The sequence below is a fragment of the Pituophis catenifer genome, unplaced genomic scaffold (assembly GCF_029215685.1).
Source record: "Pituophis catenifer annectens isolate HBS135680 unplaced genomic scaffold, rPitCat1.0.hap2 SCAF_4, whole genome shotgun sequence".
Lineage (NCBI taxonomy): Eukaryota > Metazoa > Chordata > Lepidosauria > Squamata > Colubridae > Pituophis > Pituophis catenifer.
The window spans coordinates 48,000,096-48,022,968 of NW_027256884.1; the positions used below are offsets into that span (position 1 = coordinate 48,000,096).

At 39.2% G+C, this 22,873-nt stretch overlaps 1 protein-coding gene across 2 annotated transcripts in view; it reads left to right on the forward strand.

Moving 5' to 3' along the window:
• The window catches only part of GLRA2 (glycine receptor alpha 2), a 281,710-nt gene that overhangs the window by 43,897 nt on the left and 214,940 nt on the right, over window positions 1-22,873 (forward strand). For both annotated transcript variants that reach the window (XM_070943572.1, XM_070943573.1), the window contains exons 5-6: window positions 9,615-9,697; window positions 14,510-14,647. In XM_070943572.1, coding sequence (XP_070799673.1) covers window positions 9,615-9,697; window positions 14,510-14,647 — 221 coding nt within the window. The remainder of the gene's footprint in view (window positions 1-9,614; window positions 9,698-14,509; window positions 14,648-22,873) is intronic.

Sequence of the window (22,873 nt, forward strand, 5' to 3'; positions counted from 1 at the left end):
AAAAGACTGATGTAGTCACCTGCAGGGGGGGGGAATCATGCTTCAGATAGGTCAAGAACAGGGCACCAATGTATGTTTTGATAAAAGTAGTCTCAACTCCCCTGTTAAACAAAGCAAGTATCATTCTAAATGTTCATATTATTTTAAAAATGTACCAAATTCCCTATAATCTCCTTTATACAGTTTTATAAAAACTGTAAAATGATGATTGCCTATGTTTGGCTTTAAGGTTGCTGCTAAGCTTTTGGTATTTATAGTGGGTTTCTGATAAATACTTTTACCTAAAAATGAAATTCTCAGTCATCTAATATTCATGAAAAGAAAACAAACTGCGGTTGCTGGCAAAATATCAAATGAAAATGAAAGGAATTTAAAAAAAAAAAAAAAAAAAGCCAAAGGATAGAGTTTGTACTTTTACTCTACTATTCTATAATACTAAGACCCTTGATTAAAGGACCAAATGATCACATTATTGAATTAATACTTTGGATTAGATTATGCCAGAAACAATGTGCATTTCATATGCCTTCCTTCTATTCCTCTACTTCCTCTATTGAGCCGTGGTGTCGCAGTGGTTAGAATACAGTACTACAGGCTACTGACAGGGTTCCAAAGAACACCCCCAATGAAAGAAGACTCCAAGGCTAGACCTTCCTCAAAGTTCCATTTTATTAGAGATGTCATATTGGCACATCTAGGAAAACCTGAATCTGAAAGCTTCCAGGTTTTCCCCACCCAGAAGAAAGTCCAAGTACCTTTCCCTGCACCCACATGTCCATCACATGGTCCAATCAATGCACCCTCCCAACTGGAGATGCCTCCCAGTCATAGCGCTCCAGGTGCAGGGCAGAATGTCCTTGACTCTCAGAGAAAAGAATGTTATAATGGCTAGATATCTCCTCCACTCCACACAATCCCCCTCCCAGTTTCCCACAGCACTAAATGTGACAGCCCTGTAGATCCAAAGAAAACATGGCTTCCAGGGCTGACAGCTACTTCTGCTGACTGCGGGCTTCCTCACAGGCTCAAGGTTGATTCAGCCTTCCATCCTTCTGAGGTCAATAAAATGAGGACCCAGATTGTTTGAAATTAAATCTAGCTCCAAGAAACAATATCAACAAAAGACAAGCAATAATGTATGCAGATGTATATATGTATATAACTGCACCAATGAACCGAAAATGTACCGATTGTATTACTATATGTTATAATAAAATCTAATTAAAAAAAAAAAAAAAATGAGGACCCAGATTATGGGCAATGTGATGACTGTAAACTGCTTAGAGAGGGCTGTAAAGCACTGCAAAGCAGTATATAAGTCTAATTGCTATTGCTATTTATTCACATAAACTTCTTAATTTATTTCTATTTGTGTGTGTGTGTGGGGGGGAGGCAATAAGCCCTCATTTTTTCTATCAGAAATCTGCCTAGTCTTCTTTATTGTTCTATGTTCTTGCAGTTTTTACACCAGGGAACTTAATGGTACATGTACAAATATAATAAGTAGTCCTCGACTTACAACCACAACTGAGCCCAACATTTTTGTTGCTAAGTGAGACAATTGTTAAGTGAATTTTGCCCCATTTTATGATCTTTCTTGCCACAGTTGTTAAGTGAATCACTGTAGTGGGTATGTTAGTAACACTGTTTTAAGTGAATCTGGATTCCTCATTGATTTTGCTTGTCAGAAGGTCAAAAAGGTGATCACATGACCCTGGGACACTACAACTGTCATAACTGAGTCAGTTGCCAAGCATCTGATTTTGATCACATGACCATGGGAATGCTGCAATGGTTGTAAGTGTGACAAACAGTCATATGTCACTTTTTTCAGTGCCATTGTAACTTTGAATGGTCACTAAATGAACTGTTGTAAATTAAGTACTACCTGTACTTCTACCTGCCTGAAGAAGTTATAGAGAAGAAAACTACCATGATTTTGGGATAATAATGGTGTTACTTTATGGTAATCTGATCATGTAACTCTATTGTCCCATTTGCCATGAATATTTTCTAGTTATCTGGAAGACAGTCAAGGTATATGATGTTCTATAGAGCTTTTGACTCTTGAAGAACTGTGTGCAATAGTTGTTTTCACTCTAGGATTTGTTATGGTGGAGGTGGGAAGGGCTGTTTTATAATGTTTTGACTTCATATGGTTGCTGTAGAGTGTAGGGCTGAGCCCTTAAAAGAGTAGGCTGAAATCATCAGACATTTTCACCTAAATGTCTCTGAGTCTTCACACTCTGACCGTGCCTCCAATCCTGGGTGTTCCTGCTGAAAACATCTATCTTACAAATGAGCACATCACTTGTCAACCTTTTTAGCAGCTTCTGGTATGTGAAAGAAATAGGGTTTGCCCCATTGCCGCCTTTCTAGCAAGTAAAACAGTAATAATTAAATAAAGACTATAGCATTACCTGCTGGCAATATATTATCAAGGTGTGTGACTAGAGATGTCGGTCCTCTCCCCTGCCACCTTTGGAAATAGGTCAATCTCACAAAAGCTAAATGAAAAACATTTTAAAAAATATTTGTGTCTTCAAGTACTGGTAAGTCCTGACTACTGGCAATTGCCTAGACCAAGGCTGTCAAACTCACAGCCCGCGGGTCGGATGTGTGATGTGCTGGCCATGCCCATGTCCAGTTTAGCAAAGGGGAAAAAAGTTATGATACATCATGTGATGCCGCTGTGACACCGCAAGTTTGACACCCCTGGCCTAGACAATTCCCTGCAGTTTTCTTGGCAAAATTATTGGAAGTAATTTGCCATTGCCTTCTTCTAAGACAGGATCCAAATTCACCAGTTACTAGACTAGTTCCTTTAACTGCTACACCAAATTGGCATGTATTTATAATATGCAATGTTGTGTGATCAAGAACATAGTGTCAGCGTTGCAAAGCTGGCATAGACAGTCTGACACATAGATTAGTAGCAAGTTGGCTAATCAATTAAATTTAAAAAAATTCAAAAGACCATAAGATGGCATTTACCCTTATAATTATCCCAGGCTTTGAATTTTGCAGATCTAAAAAAAATTCGCAAAGAAAAATTACTGTTTCAAGTTTTATAACCATTTTATTACCATTTTATAAGAAAATAATAATAATAAACCTCCAATATCAATATAAGACTAAAGTACAACTAATCTTCAACTTACAGCCAGTCATTTAGCAACTGTTCAAAGTTACCACAGACCTTCCAAAAGGTAATTACTACCCAGTCCTGAAGTTATGTCCTTGCAGCACAGCTGTGGTCATTTGCCCTTATGAGAGATACTGCAGTGTGCCCCCTATTTCCCCTTCTATCCTGCCCCACTGGCTACCACATGGCCTGCTCATGCAATCCTTCCCACCTTAGTCACCAATCGCTCACTTACCATTCAAAGAGCTCAGGAGGTCAGGGTAGTGACGGAGGACAGACAGATCCATTGCTGAGCCACATGGCACAATTTCTGAAGTGGCTATTTTTTTCTGAGCAGAAAATAATAGTGGCAAAACTAAGGCTGGTTAGCTTTCAATGTTAATCCTAACCTTAGATTCGCTAACATTATTGAGGAAAGGAAAACCAAGAGAAACTAACACTGACAGAGCTAAAGGAAATCATAGAGGTAACATTTAGCTCCAGCAGTATTAGCAGTAAGCTGTTACTACTTAACAAGAAAAAAACAAAGCCTAATTAAGGAACTACCAAGGAGAAACCAACACCCCAGCAACTATGTTAGGGAAAGCTACTGTACACAAACAGAGCAAAACCCACTCCCACTGAAGGTGTTACCTACTCTGGTAATGAAATATCAGCAAACAAGCTCAGAGACCATAAAAAGGATTCTAGAATAAGGAATGTATATTGTCAGTCTGGGAAGCTAGCTATTATTCTTGACAGTGCTGGTTAGCACCCCAACAGTTGTAAACCACATGAGTCTTTACATAATTAGTAATATAGGTAGTCCTCAATTTACAACAGTTCATTTAGTGATCGTTCAAAGTTACAATGGCACTAAAAAAAGAGACTTATGACAATTTTTCACATTTACAACCATTGCAACATCCCCATGGTCACATGATTTATATTTGGATTTTTGACAACTGACTCACATTTATAATAGTTGCAGAGTCCCACGGTCATGTTATCACCTTTTGTGACCTTCTGACAAACAAAGTCAATAGAGAAACCAACTGTGTTACTAATTTCACAACTGCAGTGATTCAGTTAACAAATGTGGCAAGAAAAGTTGTAAAATGGGGCAAAACTCACTTAACAAATTTCTCACTTAGCAACATAAATTTTGAGCTCAATTGTGGTTGTAAGTCAAGGACTATCTGTATAGAAACACCATTAATAAATCAAGAAGTATAGTCATATGAGTAACAAAAAGTATTCCAGTGTTTCTGTATTATTGATTATGCTAGTTTAATTATAAACTGTTCCATTGCACAGGGTATAATGATACTTTACTCTGTATAATATAAATAAAAATAGGGTAGCACATGGTAATATGTTAAAAACATGACTGAAAGATATATGCCATTTGAAAACTACATAGCTATAAATAGAAAAGCCAAGTAAATCTAATTTTAGGGGAGTGGTGGATTTTTGTTAGTTATTTCTGATGATGAGTTACTAATGTGATAGGAAGATACATTTACATTGTATATGTTATTTGTGCTGATTAGCAAAGATTATGAAAAAGAAGAAGAATCAAGTACAGGAGAGTTTCTGGTACCACATCCTACAAATGTGACAAAGTCAAATAAACACAACTGCATAGTTCTGTTGGAAGAAATATCAATCTGGTTCAGTTCCAAGCTGGGAGAAAGACACTGGAAACATGGAGGCTGAATGGAAAGATGGTTTAATAGTGAAGCAGACCCACCAAGCACATGGTTCTGGGCAACTGACCATATGGAATTGAGAGTGGGGGGGTATACCTTTTCTTGGGCTTTGAACTTGAACTTCCCTTTCCTGTGAAAGAACATGTATTCTACTGGCTGTTGTCAGATTCCTATGGGGTCATGTTTGTCTGAGCTTCCAGGTTTGGTTGAAGTTTGCTGAGTGATGCAATGTCCTTAGAAGATTGTGCAATGCAGTAAGGTCAGTGTTTCTGTTAAATGGTCCTATTATGTCCTGAAAGGCCATGTCTTAATTCCATCACCCTGGAACTGAAGGTCTTTCGTCTTGTAGATAGACTGGCCCAGTCCTTTTGGGGCAATTAAGAAAGGTGAGGGCTGCCTTCCAAGAGCATGTTTCTCCTTTAGGGAAATATAATATTCTGCCTTTTTAATATTTCTCAAAATATTTCATTCTTCTAGGAGAGGGGTGGGGGCAAACTTTGTACAGTTCAAACAAATAAAATTCTGATTAACAAGCTAATTAAGTATAGACTGGATGGCATACTTACAATGTGATTCCAAAAGTGGCTTGAATACAGTATTCCAAAAGTGTTCAGTAAAAGTTCCTTATCAAACTAGAATGAGTCATCAGTGGGAAGTCATAGAATTTGGAGTTAGACCTAATACTCTTCAAAATTTTAAATTAATGCCTTGAAAAAGGAGAATTATTTATTAGATTTAACAAAAGTTGGTGGTATATTTAAGAGTCTTTAGAAAATAAAAAGAGAGCATTCAAAATGCCTGAATTAGTGGATAAATTAGTGAAGTGGGCTGAAAGTAGCACCATGAAATTTAATAGAGACAAATGCAAAGTTCCTGAGTTACAAAAAAAATATATCACATGCATAAATACAAGATGGAAACTATACTGACCTGATCTGATCTAGGCAAAAAGGATCTAGGAATCCTTTCTTGCCAATAGTTCCTGCCCATCCAATAAGATTTAGTTAGGAAGGCACTCTTTGAGTCTCATCTTTGGAGGTTTGTTATCATTAGGGACCATGGAGGCATACCTTTTCTGTAGCTCTTTATCTTTCCCTCTCCCTCCCTCTGTCCGTTGGCCTCTGCTCCATCTTAGAGTAGATCAACATCATCCCTGTTTGCATTTAGGAAGACTGTCTAAACCTGTCTATTCCAAACAGTCTTTGGGGACTGACGATGTGACAGATCTCTTCCATGCATTATGAGTTTTGTTGTTGTTGCTAGGATTGCTTTCCTTGATGTGACTTTCTAATGGTTAGGAAATTACTTCTTATTGGGTTGGAGGGAGTTGCTTATTTTTCTCTGTATTAACTACTTCAGTTTATTTTTGTGTCATTTGCAAGCTGCTCAGAGCTTTTAGGAACTGAGCAGCATATAAATTACAGTAATCAATAACAATATAAGTAACAAAATATGCTGAATGTGCATCAGCAGTGGAATGAGTCTTCTAAAAAAAGACAAACACAGTTTTAGGCTACATGAATGGCAATTTAGTTTCCAAATTATGGGAAGAAGTAGCTGCACTTTATTCTGAGTGAGACTCACCTTAATTCCTTTGTCCAAATGTGGGCATTTAGTTTTAAGGAAGTCTGAGAAGAAGCTAGAAGAACGGTATATTAGTAATGAGAAAACATTATTGGAAGAAATGTTGAAGACTGAGAGACATTCTCTAATATCCCAGACTGCAGAACCCAGAATAGTTGTTTTATGTCACAGAAAACCAGATTCTGGATAAATGTTAATATTAGTTCTGTAAAAGTAAGAAGCTAAGAGTCAGTGATTAAGAAGGTTAACTCCCTTCCCCTTAATGTGATTGTATATTTAAGAATCATATATTGGGAAGGCATTAATTGTAGTCCTGCAGTGAGTAGACATTTGGACTCCATGACCTAAATGGTTTCTGATATTGTGGTTCTCTTCTAAGGAAGTGTATTTTTTTTTTTTTTTTTTTTTAAATTTTTATTAATATATTCTATGCACTAATACACAAATAAAATATACAATCCTGCCACCATGGTATAATATGATTACATTGTCCATAAGTATAAAATCATTCCTTTATACATACATATTTGCCACCATATATATATACATCATCATATATCTATTCTATCCCACCTTTTCTGGACCCAATCGTACCATACTTTCCAACTGTTATAAAATTCTGAATCTTTTTTACCATTGATCAATCTAGTTAATCTATCTGATTCCGCACACTCATTAATTTTATATATTATTTTCAAATCTATCGGTAAGTATTGATTTTTCCACTCCTGCGCATACGCTAATCTTGCTGCAGTGATAATGTGAATCAACAAGAACCATATATCTGATTTAATATTCAAAGGTTTTGCCCCCAATAGGAAAATCTCAGGTCTTAGTTCCAAATTAATCTGTGTAATTTCCAAAATCCATTGCCGTATTTTTTTCCAATATTTAACCGCCTGCGGGCAGGTCCACCATTGGTGAAAATAGGTTCCATTGCTGTAACCGCACTTCCAACAGCAGGCAGATGTCCCGGGAAACATTTTAGCTAATCTCGCCGGGGGGAGATGCCACCGGTAGACCATTTTATATATGTTTTCTTTATATGAGGAGGCCATGGTTAATTTCATATTTTTCAACCAAATCTGTTCCCATTGCTGGAAGTCAAGGGAATATCCAAAATTTCGCCCCCATGCTATCATACAATCCTTCACTACATCCTGTCCTATCTGCAGAGACAATAAATATGCATAACATTTAGATAATATCCCTTTCCCTCCTTCTAATAAGATCTTATCCAATTCTTGTCTTTTACAGTAGATTCCTTCACTATGTAAATCTTTTTTATACCTGGAGTGCACTTGAGAATAAGACCACCAGTCTATCTTATATCCTTGAAGAATTAATAATTCTCGTGACTTCGGATTACCCTGAACATCCAAAAAGCCTTCATACGTCAAGGTTTTCTCCCCTTTATACAATGTCGGGTAAACCTGAGCTTCCTGCGCCGAAATCCAACATGGAACTTTTAAATATACTCTTCTTCTAACCTTTTCCCAAGTGTACCCAAGCGTCCTACGTAAATAGTGATCATCAAAGTGTCTAGGGCGGCCGGATGCTCCTGGCCATAGGAAATAGTGCCAGCCATGTTGAAGACCGGCTCCCTCAAATGTCAAAAGTCGTCTCTTTTGTAGGACCATCCATTCTTTCACCCAAATCAAGTTCGCTGCTTGGTGATAGAGCTCCCAATTTGGGAGTCCAAATCCTCCTCTATTTTTGGGTTCTTGTAACATTTTAAGTCTAATCCGCGGTCTCTTTCCCTGCCAAATAAATTTAGATATACTCCTATCCAGATTTGTAAAAAACTCTTTATTCAACCTTACCGGGGCTGTTTGGAATAGAAATAACCATTTGGGTAACACGCACATCTTAATAGTTGCCACCCTTCCCAAAATTGAGAGCTGGAGATTTTTCCATCTTTCTAAGTCTCTGAGCATCTGGCTGTAAAGAGAAAGATAGTTATCCTCCTTTATGGAGGAACATCTGGCGGTCAACCATATACCCAGATACTTAATTTTGTTTGTTATTCTTAAGCCCATTAACTGCTCCAGCTGTTGCCTTTGCATCTGAGTCATATTTTTCACTAGGATTTTAGTTTTTTCTTCATTCATCTTTAACCCCGCTACCTTCCCATACTCTCTAATCAAACATAATAATTTCAGGCCCGAGTCCAGTGGTTGATCCAAGATAAATACAAGATCGTCTGCATAAGCCTGAACTAAGGAAGTGTATTGATCTATAACTGAGATTTTATTGGATTCTTACCGCACCATCCCACTCTTGTTAGCCCCCTCTCTCTGTATGAGAAACTTTGAGTTACTTATCTAAATAGAGTTTGCAATGAGCTCTCCTTTATTTGCATTCATTGACTACAAGTGATCTTGATTGCCATTATTTATTGATCAGCCTCACTATATTTCAGCATCTTATAGCAAATATATGTTTAAACATCTGTTAATACACATTAGGTGCAGGGGTGGTATTCACTTACCTTTGCTACTGGTTCTCAAATGTGAGCGCATGTGTGCTCTCTTCACTCGCACACACCGCCTCCATGCATGTGCAGGGCCTTCCACGCATGTGCAGATCATCAAAAATGGGATGTGATTACATCTGGGTGGGTGGGCAGAGCCTCCAGCCACCATCACTACCAGTTCGCCCGAACTGGATAGAACTGGTTGAATACCACCCCTGATTAGGTGAGGAATTGAAGGTGCCACTGTTGTAATCTCTGTATATGGTCTTTTGCTAAATTAAACTATCATCTTAATTCTAAGCCTACTAATAATATTTTTTTTAATAATTAGTTTTTTGTGATAGCATACATGTTGGTTGAACAGGTTTAAAGCATCAGGTTTGTTTGTTTTTTAAAAGATATGGCTCTAGGTTTTCTTTTTGTGCACATGTGCATGTGTTTCTGTATGTCTAAAAGAAAAAGAATATAGTGATCATAGAATAAAATGTTGAAGCCATTCAAAGGATTAAATTTCATGCAAGTCTACACCACGTGCTACTTGCAAAATGAATAGTACAAAATGCAATATGTCATTTAACAATAGGTGACAAAAAGCTCCAAACTGGATAGATTGTAATAAGCTTTGATCATTTTCCTTCTAGGAGTGGGTATTAAGGCTTCATTTTAGCGGCAATTCCATACTTAATAAACATATTTACATTTCTTTGCATTCCTTTAGGCTAACATTAACTTTATCCTGTCCCATGGACCTAAAGAATTTTCCCATGGATGTACAAACATGTACAATGCAACTAGAAAGCTGTAAGTCAAATATTATATATATATTTAAAAAATATACCAGTCATAATCTTTGAGATGCTGCATTTAATATCACTTCATGTAGTATAATACTAAGCTTCTGGTATATGCAGAATATATCACTGAAGAAAACAACTGGAGAAAGCAAACTGAAAAGGGATACAGTATCTCTACTACAGCTGCTACTTGTTTACTTTACTATTTTTGAAAAGAAAAAGTTTAATTTCAGTGGCCTTAATTTGTTCTTGTAATAGAACCCATTATGTCATCTTAAGACCTTGAGGGCTTTTGAGAAGACAGAACTAAATGTTCTAATTCACAGGTGTCAAACTCACCGCATCACATTGCCGTCACATGATGTTTCATGATGTTTTCCCCCTTCGCAGAGCTGAGATGGGCTTGGCCCGCATGTGACACATTTGGCCCATGGGCTGCCAGTTTGACACCCCTGTTCTAATTCAACTTCCTATAACCTGGCAGAACCTTTTATTCTCCAAATCCCACAAAGAAGGTGACTGGGAATTCTGGGATTTGCAGTTCCTATATGTTTGGAGAGAACTTTGGGTGGTGGTGGTGGGGAGGATCTTATTTCTCAACATTGAGGAATGGATATGCCTTTATTGGACAGGATGACTACATTTTGAGCCATTTGTTAATGTTTATCAGTAAGCAAGCTGTTTGCTTTCTCTACTTCTTTCTCTTTAGTGATAGCGTACATTGTTTTCATACTTAAGGTCCTGAATAAAATGTCTCTTTGGATAATTGAAATGTTTGACTTGGAGGGCTATTTGACACTTGAAATGTAAAGGCAAAGAATAAATACATTGAGTAAATAGTGACATTTCTGAGGCAAGCCATTGGGGGTGCATCTTTACATTTAATATACAATATCAATCCTCCATATCCCCAAAGGCAAACAGCATGAACTGGATGCGGGTAATAATAATAAAAGTTACAAGTATAGAAGCAACTGGATACTCCTGAGGTACTCAGATATAATATTTCAAGAAGGTGATGCTATTATCCAAATAGGATTGGAGACTTGACAGCATCTAATGCAGATTTTTCCAATATAGAGTTGTCAAAATATATTAGACCTAAAAGTGCCTTAATTTGTGGTTGCCATGCTGTTGTGGTCTATAAATTGTAGTCTCACTTTATGTAAAATAGCATGCAGCGAAGAGGGAGTTGAGGGGTTTTTTATCGGGATTTTTAAGTAAAATTTTAAGGGGACCCGGGAGGAGGGGAGGGGGTTGTAGAGATGGACCTGGGGGGGGGGGTTTCATATAGCCACTGGGTGGGATGATGGGTCGCTTGGGTGCAGCAGAGGGATCACGGAAGAAAATTTGTCTGGGGAACAACGAGGTGTTGGGAAGGGCAGTGCAATTGAAATAGTGAGTGGGAGGGGCAGATACGACGGGCGCAGGGGACCATATCATGTTCCGGGGGTGCACATACTCTGTCTACAAGTGATTGTGCACTCTGGCCCCCAATGCGCAACTCGGGTCCTGGGTTGCACAGAGCCTCAGGCCCTGGGTTCGCGGTTGATGTTAGGTAATGCCAGGTCGGTTGTTAACAAAGCCCCCCTCATTTGTGATTTTATTTTGGAGGGGGGTGCAGACCTGGCAGGTATTACAGAGACCTGGTTGGGCCATGGGGGGGGGGGTGTTCCCGTCGTTGAAATGTGCCCACCAGGTTTCTGTGCATTTCACCAGCCAAGGGCCCAGGGGAGGGGTGGGGTAGTGGCGGCAATTATTAGGGAAAGTCTTAGTCCAAGGGAGACCACTGTCCTTCAGATAGCCGGATGTGAGTCCCTCCTCATGAAGTGGGGCTGTGGGAGACAGATGGGTTTGCTGACTATGTACCTGGCTCCCTGCCACGTGGCGGCGACCCTGCCCGAGCTGCTCGACGTTATTGCCGGGGTGGCGGTTGATACCCCCAGACTTATTTGTCATGGGGGATTTCAATCTGCCATCTGCAGGTGAGGCGTCAGAGGTGGCTCAGGAGTTCACGGCTTCCATGGTGGCCATGGACCTGACCCAATTAGTTCAGGGCCCCACTCACACAGGGGGACACACTTGATTTTTGTCTCTGGTCAGTGGTTGAATGATCTTGGTAGAGGGGAGTTAGACATTAAACCCTTGTCATGGACAGATCATTTTCTTCTTCGCTTGGACTTTCCTGCCATTTTCCCCCGCCGCAGGGAGATGGAAGTGATTAAATGGTTCCGTCCCAGACGCCTGATGGATCCTGAAAGGTTCCTGACGGAGCTTGGACCATTTCCTGAGACCCTGGCACACTACTCGACTGAAGACCTGGTGGCTGCCTGGGAGAGGGCGGCCGCCAGGGCTTTGGACCGTGTCATGCCTTTGCAGCCTCTGACCCGATGCCAACCTCAATTGGCTCCTTGATTCTCCAAGGAGCTGAGAGAGATGAAGCGTCGTAAAAGACGCCTAGAGAGCATTTGGAGGACTAGTCAATCCGATTCCGACCGGACACTGGTGAGGTCTTATATCAAGACCTACCTAGTGGCGATAAAAGTGGCAAAATCTAACTATTTTTCTGCTCTTATCGCATCTGCAGAGAACTGCCCAGCCGCCTTGTTTAGGGTGACCCACTCCCTTCTTCGGGGGGGAGTGCAGGAAGATCCCTTGCAGGATGAAGCTGAGGATTTTGTGCAATTCCTGCATGATAAAGTCGCTCGGATTCGGGAAGACTTGGACTCCGACTGGGTGAGTCCGGGGGAGGAGACGAGGGTAGGTCTTGAGAACATTATCTGGGAGGAGTTTGATCCTGTAGCTCCTGAGGATGTGGACAGGGTTCTGGGTAGGATTAGTGCCGCCACATGTTTATTAGACCCGTGTCCCTCCTGGTTGGTACTGGCCTCCCGGGAGGTTACACGAGGCTGGCTCCAGGGGATTATAAGTGCTTCTCTGAGTGAGGGTGCCTTTCCCGCTGCCTTGAAAGAGGTGGTGGTGAGGCCCCTCCTCAAGAAGCCTTCCCTGGACCCGTCTGAATTAGCCAACTACCGTCCGGTCTCCAACCTTCGTTTTGTGGTGAAGGTTGTTGAGAGTGTGGTGGCACGACAACTGCCCAGGCACCTGGATGAAGCTATCTATCTGGACCCATACCAGTCGGGCTTCAGGCAGGGGTACAGTACTGAAATGGCATTGGTCGCATTGGTGGATGATCTCTGGAGGACTCGGGACAGGGGTTGCTCCTCTGTCCTGGTCCTGTTAGATCTCTCAGCGGCTTTTGATACCATCGACCATGGTATCATGCTGCAGCAGTTGAGTGGGTTAGGAATAGGGGGCACCGTCTTGCGGTGGTTCTCCTCCTTCCTCTCCGACCGCTCGCAGTTCGTGTTGACAGGGGGGCAGAGGTAGACTTCGAGGCACCTTGCATGGGGAGTGCCACAGGGGTCAGTCCTCTCGCCCCTTCTGTTCAACATTTATGTGAAGCTGCTGGGTAAGATCATCGATGGTTTTGGGGTGAGAGTCCATCTGTACGCTGATGATACTCAGCTGTACATCTCCACCCCAGACCACCCCAACGATGCCCTTGATGTGATGTCTCACTGCCTGGAGGCCGTGCAGGTCTGGATGGGGAGAAATAGGCTCAGACTCAACCCCTCCAAGACCGAGTGGCTGTGGTTCCCAGCGCTGCGATATAGTCAGTTGGTGCCATTGCTGACTATTGGGGGTGAGTCTTTACCCCCCACAGAGAGGGCCCGCAATCTGGGCGTCCTCCTGGACGCACAGCTGTCTTTAGAAGAACATATGACGGCCGTGGCCAGGGGGCTTTTTATCAGGTTCGCCTGATCCGCCAGTTGCGGCCCTTTCTGGACCACGACACCTTGCACACAGTCACTCACACCCTTGTCACCTCCCGACTGGACTACTGCAATGCTCTCTACATGGGGCTCCCCTTGAAAAGCACCTGGAGGCTCCAACTGGTCCAGAATGCGGCCGCGCGGGTGGTTATGGGCGCAACTCGTTGTGCCCATGTGACACCTCTCCTGTGTGAGCTGCACTGGCTCCCAGTGGTCTTCTGGGTGCGATTCAAGGTGTTGGTCATCACCTTTAAAGCGCTCCATGGCATTGGACCTGGATACTTCAAGACCGTCTTCTGCCACCAGTAGCCTCCCACCGGCCAGTTCGCTCCCACAGAGAGGGTCTCCTCAGGGTGCCATTGGCCAAATTATGTTGGCTGGCGACACCTAGGGGGAGGGCCTTCTCTGTGGGAGCCCCTGCCCTTTGGAATGAACTGCCCCCAGAAATTCGTAAAATCTCTGATCTCCATTTATTTCCCTGTGCCCTCAAAACCATGTTGTTCTGCCAGGCTGGGCTATCAAGGTAAAGATTTTAATTGGTTTTAAATGGGATTTTAAATTTGGGGTTTTATAAATTGGGCCTATTATTTAATAATTTTAATTATTTTTAAATTTTGTCTGTCTTTGTGCTTTTAATTAGGCTGTACACCGCCCTGAGTCCTTCGGGAGAAGGGTGGTATAGAAATAAAATTAATAAATAAATAAAATAAATAAGATGTAGAAAATCCTATGCATTTCACTTTAATATATCTTTGCTATAAATATACTTATGGTCAAATGTTCCCCAAGTTTAAAATATTCCTAATTTATTGATGTTATATTATTTATTGACATCAGTCCATGCAGTAACCATAATCTGAATGTATTTATTTATTACTGATGCTTTCTTGGTCAGAAATTAAATAATTTTCTACTGTTGCTATTTGCCTGTTGTAGCAACTCTATGCATTATTATCTAATAACAAATAATTTGTTTGTTATAGTTGGCTATACAATGAATGATCTGATATTTGAATGGATGAGTGATGGTCCAGTACAAGTAGCAGAAGGCTTAACTCTGCCACAGTTTATTTTGAAAGAAGAAAAGGAGCTTGGTTATTGCACAAAGCATTACAATACTGGTAAGTATTATGTTACTCAACAATGATTTCCAAAATTTATGAGCAATATTAGAAATTTATTAAAAAATCCTGGTTATTAAGATTAAAATTAATACACATTAATTACATACTGTAGTTAAATCAATAAAATGGATTGGATTACATTTCTGTTAAAAAGAACTCATTCAAATCATGAGCTAATATATACTTACCAGCAGTCAAGCTGCAAATTAGGTATTGATTTATTTTGCAGTGTTGCATGATACTTAGGCTATTGCATCTTGATGTCTTGATAAATTGCAAATACTGGTATGTAGTCAAGGAAAACATATCCATTGATGACAAGCAACAATCCATCTTTAAAGTCATATCAACCAGTGGTGAAATCTGAACCGGTTTGCCAGTGGTTCGCTGGCTGTGCATGTGCACTGTGTGCCAAGCACGCATGCCAAGTGCATGCTATGTGTGTGTGTGTATGTGTGCTGCATGCCAAATGCATGCTGCATGTGTGTGCATGCACAGGGCGCACCAAATGCACACTGCATGCGTGCGCATGCACAGTACGTGCCAAAAGAAGGCTTGGGAAGGTAAGTAGAGCAGCGAGAGGGGGGATCAGCTGTGCTGCGCGATTTAGATTAGCTAGAAAGCATTGCTAGAAAGTTTTTCTGCTTCCTAGCAATTTTAAATCGCGCAGCACAGCTGATCATTGGAAATACCAGTTCGAAGGAACCGGTAGCTTTTTTAAACTACCGGTTTGCTCAAACTGGTAGCTTTTATCACTACCGGTTCACCCAAACCAGTGCGAAGTGGTAGCATTTCACCCCTGATACCAACCCTCTTAAGAATTTCCGACCAAAATTTGAAAATGCTAGATTGGAGCCAAGCCATATGAGTTAGCATTGCAATCCCTGAATTAAACTTCCAACAACAACACATTGTATGTAATCAGTTTTTATTCAATATATCCATCATGTCCGGTGTACCAGAAATAACATCAGCATAGCATAGTTGTGAATTCGATGGGTTGGCATTTGGAAAATACAGGTTCTAGTACAGTTACAGCTGTAGAAATTCACTGCCTTAAACTGATATAGTTACTTTCTCCCAGCCCAGCCTACCTTACACAATTGTTGTGGCAAAAACAAAGAGAAGAAAATAGTATGTATGTTGCCTTGAAGTCCTGGCTGAATGGTGGTATATAAATCTAATAAGTTTTATAATAAAAGAAAGTAGCTTCATAGCTTTGAAAATAATCCATCAAATCTCATCAATAATTACTTTCAATTTGTTTCCTTTAATTTCTTATAAAAAAAACACTAAAATCAAAATATCAATTCATTTTCAAGGTTTCAATAGATATGGAATTTCAAAGGACATGATTCAGATGTGTAACTGGGATATATCCAACCACAAAGAGCCCTGAGGACATGCATTCTCTAGGAAACCCCAGAATCAGAAAGCATCTGATAACTAACTAACTAACTAACTAACTAACCAACCAACCAACCAACCAACCAACCAACCAACCAACTAACTGTATTAAGAGAAATTAGGTTTTATAAATATACATCTTTATTATAGACCTTGGCATGGGGGCAGGGCATGAGAAAACACTATCTAGGTGTACCCAGATATTTCTATTGTGATTTGAAAACTAGAGAAAAAGTGATAGAGCCAGTGAATACCAATTTATAAATGCAGTTGACAATTGTAGCTCTATACCAGGTTAGATAATTATTTACAGCGTTTAGAGATTTCACTAAATAGATCAAGTTGCCGGGAGACATGATGCATCTCCATGGGGCTCTGTGGGATCACTCTGAAATTCAAACTGCAAGGAGGCTCAGATGGACCTAAATCACCTTGGAGGGGTGAAAAGTAAGAGAGCACACTCTGTCGATCTCAGGGAGTCCACAATCTCCCTGATTCATCTGGAGAAGGATCTCAATCTGGCAGGAAGAAAAAGACAGCCATGCCTGACCAAAGCTGTGACAGCTGACCAATGAAGAAAACATGAAAGACTGAGGAACAGTGTGAATGATCTGGGTGAGAGATTTCTAACTTCTAACTTCTATTAAGAAACAAGCCCCCTGGAAATTAGTCTGGGTGAAAGTGGGACCCAAAAAGGAGAAGGTGGAATTGTTTTCCCTCCACCTCCCAAGAAAAGCAGCGAGCAAGCCTGAGAGCCATTTTTAAAACTGGAAAGAAAGATAAGAGAACATTTTAAAGAGCGAAAGTACTTTAAAACTAGGAAGCTGGATTGGGGACCTCAAATATAAGATTGACTAACTTGGAAGCTTTGGGGGACTATATAATTTGGATTTAGAAAACCTTTTTTTGAAAAACCTTGACTGGATAATTCAATATAAAATAAAAAGGAAGAGAAGGGAGAGAAGCAGAGCAACAGTGACACTACAGGCAGAAGGAAATGTTGAGAGGTGCAAGTGAGAAGGAAAGGAAACATAACTTAAGAGGCTGAAGAAGATAAAGACTGGCTGTTAAAACAAATAAGACCTACACCAATAAACTGTTCATGTTAGATAGCTGAGACAGAGAGTGGAACACTGAGACTTTTTAAAAAACAGAGCAGCTCTTAGAACTTAAGCAGAATCTAAACAGATAAAGCAAAAAGAAGCTGAAAACAGCAAAATATTTTCCTTTTATTTTATTTTCTGCTCTGTAAACTCTCCCTTTGAAGATACAAGATAGTTGATGGTTGAATTATGGGGCTTGGTAGGCCTATGTGGATTATAAATTTAATAAGAGAAGAAGAGAATACTTTTTGAAGAATGAAGGGGCTAACAGTCTAATAACTCTTGGATTATAATTTATATTTTCACTTTCCTCTTGGATTATAATTAACAGTTTCACTTCTTTTTTGTGGATTATAATTATGCTCCTCTGAGATTACAATTAAAAAAATAAAATAAATAAAATAAAAACAGTGACCCTTTTTGGAGATTGAAGATAAGAAGAAGGAAGAAGGAAAAGGGATACTGTAATATTGAATACAATATTTAGACTCCTGAATAACTTTGTAAAAGGGGAAATTGGAAAGAGATAGTGAAGTTGGCGGTCAATATTGGGGCTGTTGGGGTATTGTAGTTATTATTTTCAATAATTGGTTTAAAATTATTAAAGCATTTCAAAATGAAGAAAACTACATCTGCACCATCATCAGCATCATCAGCATCTAGTCCAGCACATCAAAGGTCATTGGACATTAAGAGAAAACAACTGCGATGCAGGCAGAGATGAAAGTGTTGATTCAAGCCATGCATAAAGATATTAAGGAAAGAATAGGAAAAGTAGAGAACAAAATAGAGAATCTTCAACAAATAATGACTAAAAATAAACAACACATTCAGAAAGTAGAAGAGAAAGCTGAACAAACAGAAAAGAGTGGAAGAGGTTGATTACAGACTTTCAAAAAGCGAGAGATGATCGTTTAAAATACAAAGGGAAAGAAATAGTAGTCCTAAAACAGATCCCCAGAAGAGTAAGAGATATAAGAAAGGAATATAAATTTCTAACAAGACAGCTCATTAAGCATGGAGTAAATTTTAAATTGCTGATACCGGAGGGAATAATCGTGACCTGGATAGAGCAAAGACATAGACTGGATTCCATAGAAAAAGGCAGAACAATGTTATGATCATTATTTTGGATTACAAGAGGAAAAGAGAGTAGGAGAAGAAAAAGAGGATAGACAACAAGAGGAAACCAGAGGAGAGAGATATATACAACAAAAAGAAGATGAAAGAGAGGTAGAGGAAATAGCAAATAGAGAAGGATCAAAGGCAAAAGAACAGAGAGAGACCAGAGCGACTAGAACAACAAAACCAATCTATAAATAAAACCATAGAAGAAGAAATAAAATTACTGTCAATTAACATAAATGGACTAAATTCTTTTATAAAAAGTAAAAGGATTTTTGGTAAACTAGAAAAATTAAAGTTGGATATAATTTGCCTGCAAGAGGTTCATATTAAAAAAACAACACAATAAACTATTGGAATATCCCAAAATTGGGAAACTATACACTTCTTTATCACAACATAAGAAGAGAGGAGTAGCCCTTTACATAAAAGAAACAATAAATGTTAAGCAAATTTTTACAGATGAAGAAGGGAGGATTTTATAATAGAATAGAATAGAATAACAGAGTTGGAAGGGACCTTGGAGGTCTTCTAGTCCAACCCCCTGCCCAGGCAGGAAACCCTACACCACTTCAGACAAATGGTTATCCAACATCTTCTTAAAAATTTCCAGTGTTGGAGCATTCACAACTTCTGCAGGCAAGTTGTTCCACTTCTTAATTGTTCCAATTGTCAGGAAATTTCTCCTTAGTTCTAAATTGCTTCTCTCCTTGATTAGTTTCCACCCATTGCTTCTTATTCTACCCTCAGGTGCTTTGAAGAATAGTTTGACTCCCTCTTCTTTGTGGCAACCCCTGAGATATTGGAACACTGCTATCATGTCTCCCCTAGTCCTTCTCTTCATTAAACTAGACATACCCAGTTCCTGCAACCGTTCTTCATATGTTGTAGCCTCCAGTCCCCTAATCATCTTTGTTGCTCTTCTCTGCACTCTTTCTAGAGTCTTAACATCTTTTTTTACATCGTGGCGACCAAAACTGAATGCAATATTCCAAGTGTGGCCTTACCAAGGCATTATAAAGTGGTATTAACACATCACATGATCTTGATTCTATCCCTCTGTTTATGCAGCCCAGAATTGTGTTGGCTTTTTTGGCAGCTGCTGCATACTGCTGGCTCATATCTAAATGGTTGTCCACTAGGACTCCAAGATCCCTCTCACAGTTACTACTGTTGAGCAAGGTACCACATATACAGTACCTGTGCATTTTGTTTTTCTTCCCTAAATGTAGAACCTTGCTTTTTTCACTGTTGAATTTCATTTTGTTCACTTTGCCCAATGTTCAAGTCTGTCAAGATCCTTCTGTATCTTAAACCTATTTTCTGGAGTGTTGGCTATTCCTGCCAGCTTGGTGTCATCTGCAAATTTGATGAGTTCCCCATCTATCCCCTCATCCAAGTCATTGATGAAGATGTTGAAGAGCACTGGGCCTAAAACAGAGCCCTGGGGTATTCCACTGCATACTTCCCTCCATGTAGATGCAGTTCCCTTGAGGACTACACATTGAGTGCGATTGGTTAGCCAGTTACAAATCCATCTGGTGGTGATGCTGTCTAACCCACATTTTTCTACTTTATCTAGTAGTAGGTTATGGTCTACTTTATCAAATGCTTTACTGAAGTCCAAGTAAATGATATCAACAGCATTCCTCTGGTTCATTAATTTTGTCACTTTGTCAAAAAAAATGCAATAAGATTAGTCTGGCATGATCTGTTTTTGACAAACCCATGTTGGCTTTTGGTTATTACTTGGTTTGCTTCTAGGTATTCGATTATTCGTTGTTTGATTATCTTTTCCAGAATCTTCCCTGGTATTGAAGTCAGGCTGATAGGTCTGTAGTTTCCTGGATCTATTTTTCCCCCCTTTTTTGAAGATGGGAACTACATCAGCTCTGGCAATTCCCCTGTGCTCCAGGATCTTTGAAAGATATAGTTCAGTGGTTCTGAGATCTTGTCTGCCAGTTCCTTCAGAACCTTGGGGTGTAATCCATCTGGTCCTGGTGATTTGAACTCATCTAGGGTAGACAGGTGTTCACTTACCATTTTCTTCCCTATTTTAACTTGTGTTCCTAATCTGTTTTTTGTGATGCTGTTTTTGATAGGTTGGACTGTTTTTTCCTTTTGTGTAAAGACAGATGCAAAAAATGAGTTAAGTAGTTCTGCTTTCTCCCTGTTGCTTGTCACCTTCTTGCCACTTTCTCCCAGCAATGGGCCAATTGTTTCCTTGACTTTTTTCTTGTTTTTAATATGTTGGAAGAAGCTTTTTTTGTTATTTTTTACTTTAGTCGCAAGCCTTTGCTCATTGTGAGCCTTAGCTTTCCACACTTCATCTTTGCAGGCTTGGGCTATTTGCTGATATTCTGCCTTAGTTATTTGCCCCTCTTTCCACTTTTTATACTTGTCCTTTTTGTCTTTCAATTTGTTAGAGAGTTCTTTTTGCAGCCATGCTGGTTTCTTTTAAGATCTATTATTTTTCGACTTCATTGGTATTGTGGGCTTTTATAATCTCACTTTTCAAAATTTCCCAAGCTTCTTGAGTTGTTTTCCCCTTGAGGATTCTCATCTATGGAATCCTTCTCAAGCTCTCTCTAAGTTTATTGAAATTAGCTCTCTTAAAGTCCAAGACTCTAGTTTGACTTTGTACTACTACTTGTGTTTGCATAATGTTGAATTTCAATATTGCGTTATCACTTGCCCCCAAGGTTCCTGTAGCTTCAACACATTTTGATGGTGGAGATAACAATGAATTACAAACAGATACTCTTGGTAGCAATTTATGCACCAAACAGCAATCAAGAGGACTTTTATGGTAAACTTCATAAGAAAATAATAGAATTGGAGTATGAAAATATATGTGTAGTAGGAGACTTTAATGCAATTGTAGATGCGGAATTGGATTATAAAACTAGGAAAGTAAATAAAAAAGCTAGGAAAACACTTCCAAAGGCTTTCTTTAAAATGACGGAAGAGCTAGGTATTCAAGATGTATGACGAGAGATACATCCTAAGGAAAATCAATATTCATTCTATTCAAATGGGAATATGTCTTGGTCAAGAATAGATATGATATGGATCTAAGCTGAACTAAAATCTAATGTACAAGAAATAAACATAGAAGCAAGTAACTGGGCAGACCACAATCAAATAAAAGTTAAATGGAAAGGACAAAAAAGAAAATTAAGATTAAGAAAATCTTAATATTAAATTAAGATTTAATATTGAACCAATTAATATTAAAAAACAAAGAATTTATTCAGTTCATGGAAAAAGAACTAGACTTTTTCTTTAACGAGAATAGAAAAGAAGAGACATCATTACAAAATGTATTGGATACAGCTAAGGCATATATTAGAAGTTTAGCTATAACTTATATGGGAAAGAAAAACAAGATGAAGAAACAAAACCAAAAGATATTAGAAGAAGAATATAAGGGGCTAGAGATAGAACTACAAAAGGAACCACAAAAAAAGAATCTAAAAAACTAAATGGAATTAATAGAATAAGTTGAATTCAATAGATAAAGAATTAGCACAAAAAATTAAAAACACTGAACAAAATTTCTTTGAAAACGCAGACAAACTAGGAAGATGGCTGACATACGAATTCAAAAAGGAGAAAGAAAAAAAAAACCTGATACACCAATTAATGTATGAGGAAGGAAACCTTCACCATCAAAATGATGATAAAAAGAAAGTGATCCAAAATTAGTAGGAAAAATTATATGATCAAGAGACAGTTTCAGAAGATAAAATAAAACAATACCTAGAAAAAGAGGGGCTACCTAAAATACCTGAAACAGTGAAAGCTATGTTAAATGAACATATAACTATGATGGAATTAAAAGAAGCAATGAAGAGACAAAAGAATGGCAAAACACTGGGCCCAGATGGTCTACCAGCAGAACTCTATAAAGACTTACAAAATATTCTAAGTATACCAATGCTGGAAGTGTTCAATGAAGTATTGCTAGAAGCGAAATTACCAAATTCATGGACAGAAGCATATATCACTCTCATACCGAAAGAAGACTCAGATTTACAACAGATAAAAAATTACAGACCAATATCCTTATTAAATGCTGACTACAAAATATATGCCTCAATAATAGCAGAAAGACTAAAAAGGTTCTTAAACAGGGGTGAAATCCTGTAGGTTCTGACAGGTTCTGGAGAACCGGTAGAGGAAATTTTGAGCAGTCCAGAGAACCAGCAGCAGAAATTTTGAGTATTCAGAGAACCGGCAAATACCACCTCTGGCTGGCCCCAGAGTGGGGTGGGAATGGATATTTTGCAATATCCTTCCCCAAGGAGTGGGGAGGGAATGGAGATTTTGCAGTATCCTTCCCCTGGACTGGGATGGGAATGGAGATTTTGCAGTATCCTTCCCCTGCCATGCCCACCAAGCCATGCCCACAGAACCGGTAGTAAAAAAAATTGGATTTCACCACTGTTCTTAAATCAATTTATAAATTCAGATTAAAATGGCTTTTTTACCTAAGAGACAAAAAAAAAAGACAATATGAGAATAATTTTAAATACACTGGAGTACTATGAGGAACATCCAAGGAAGCAAATGGCATTGATTTTTC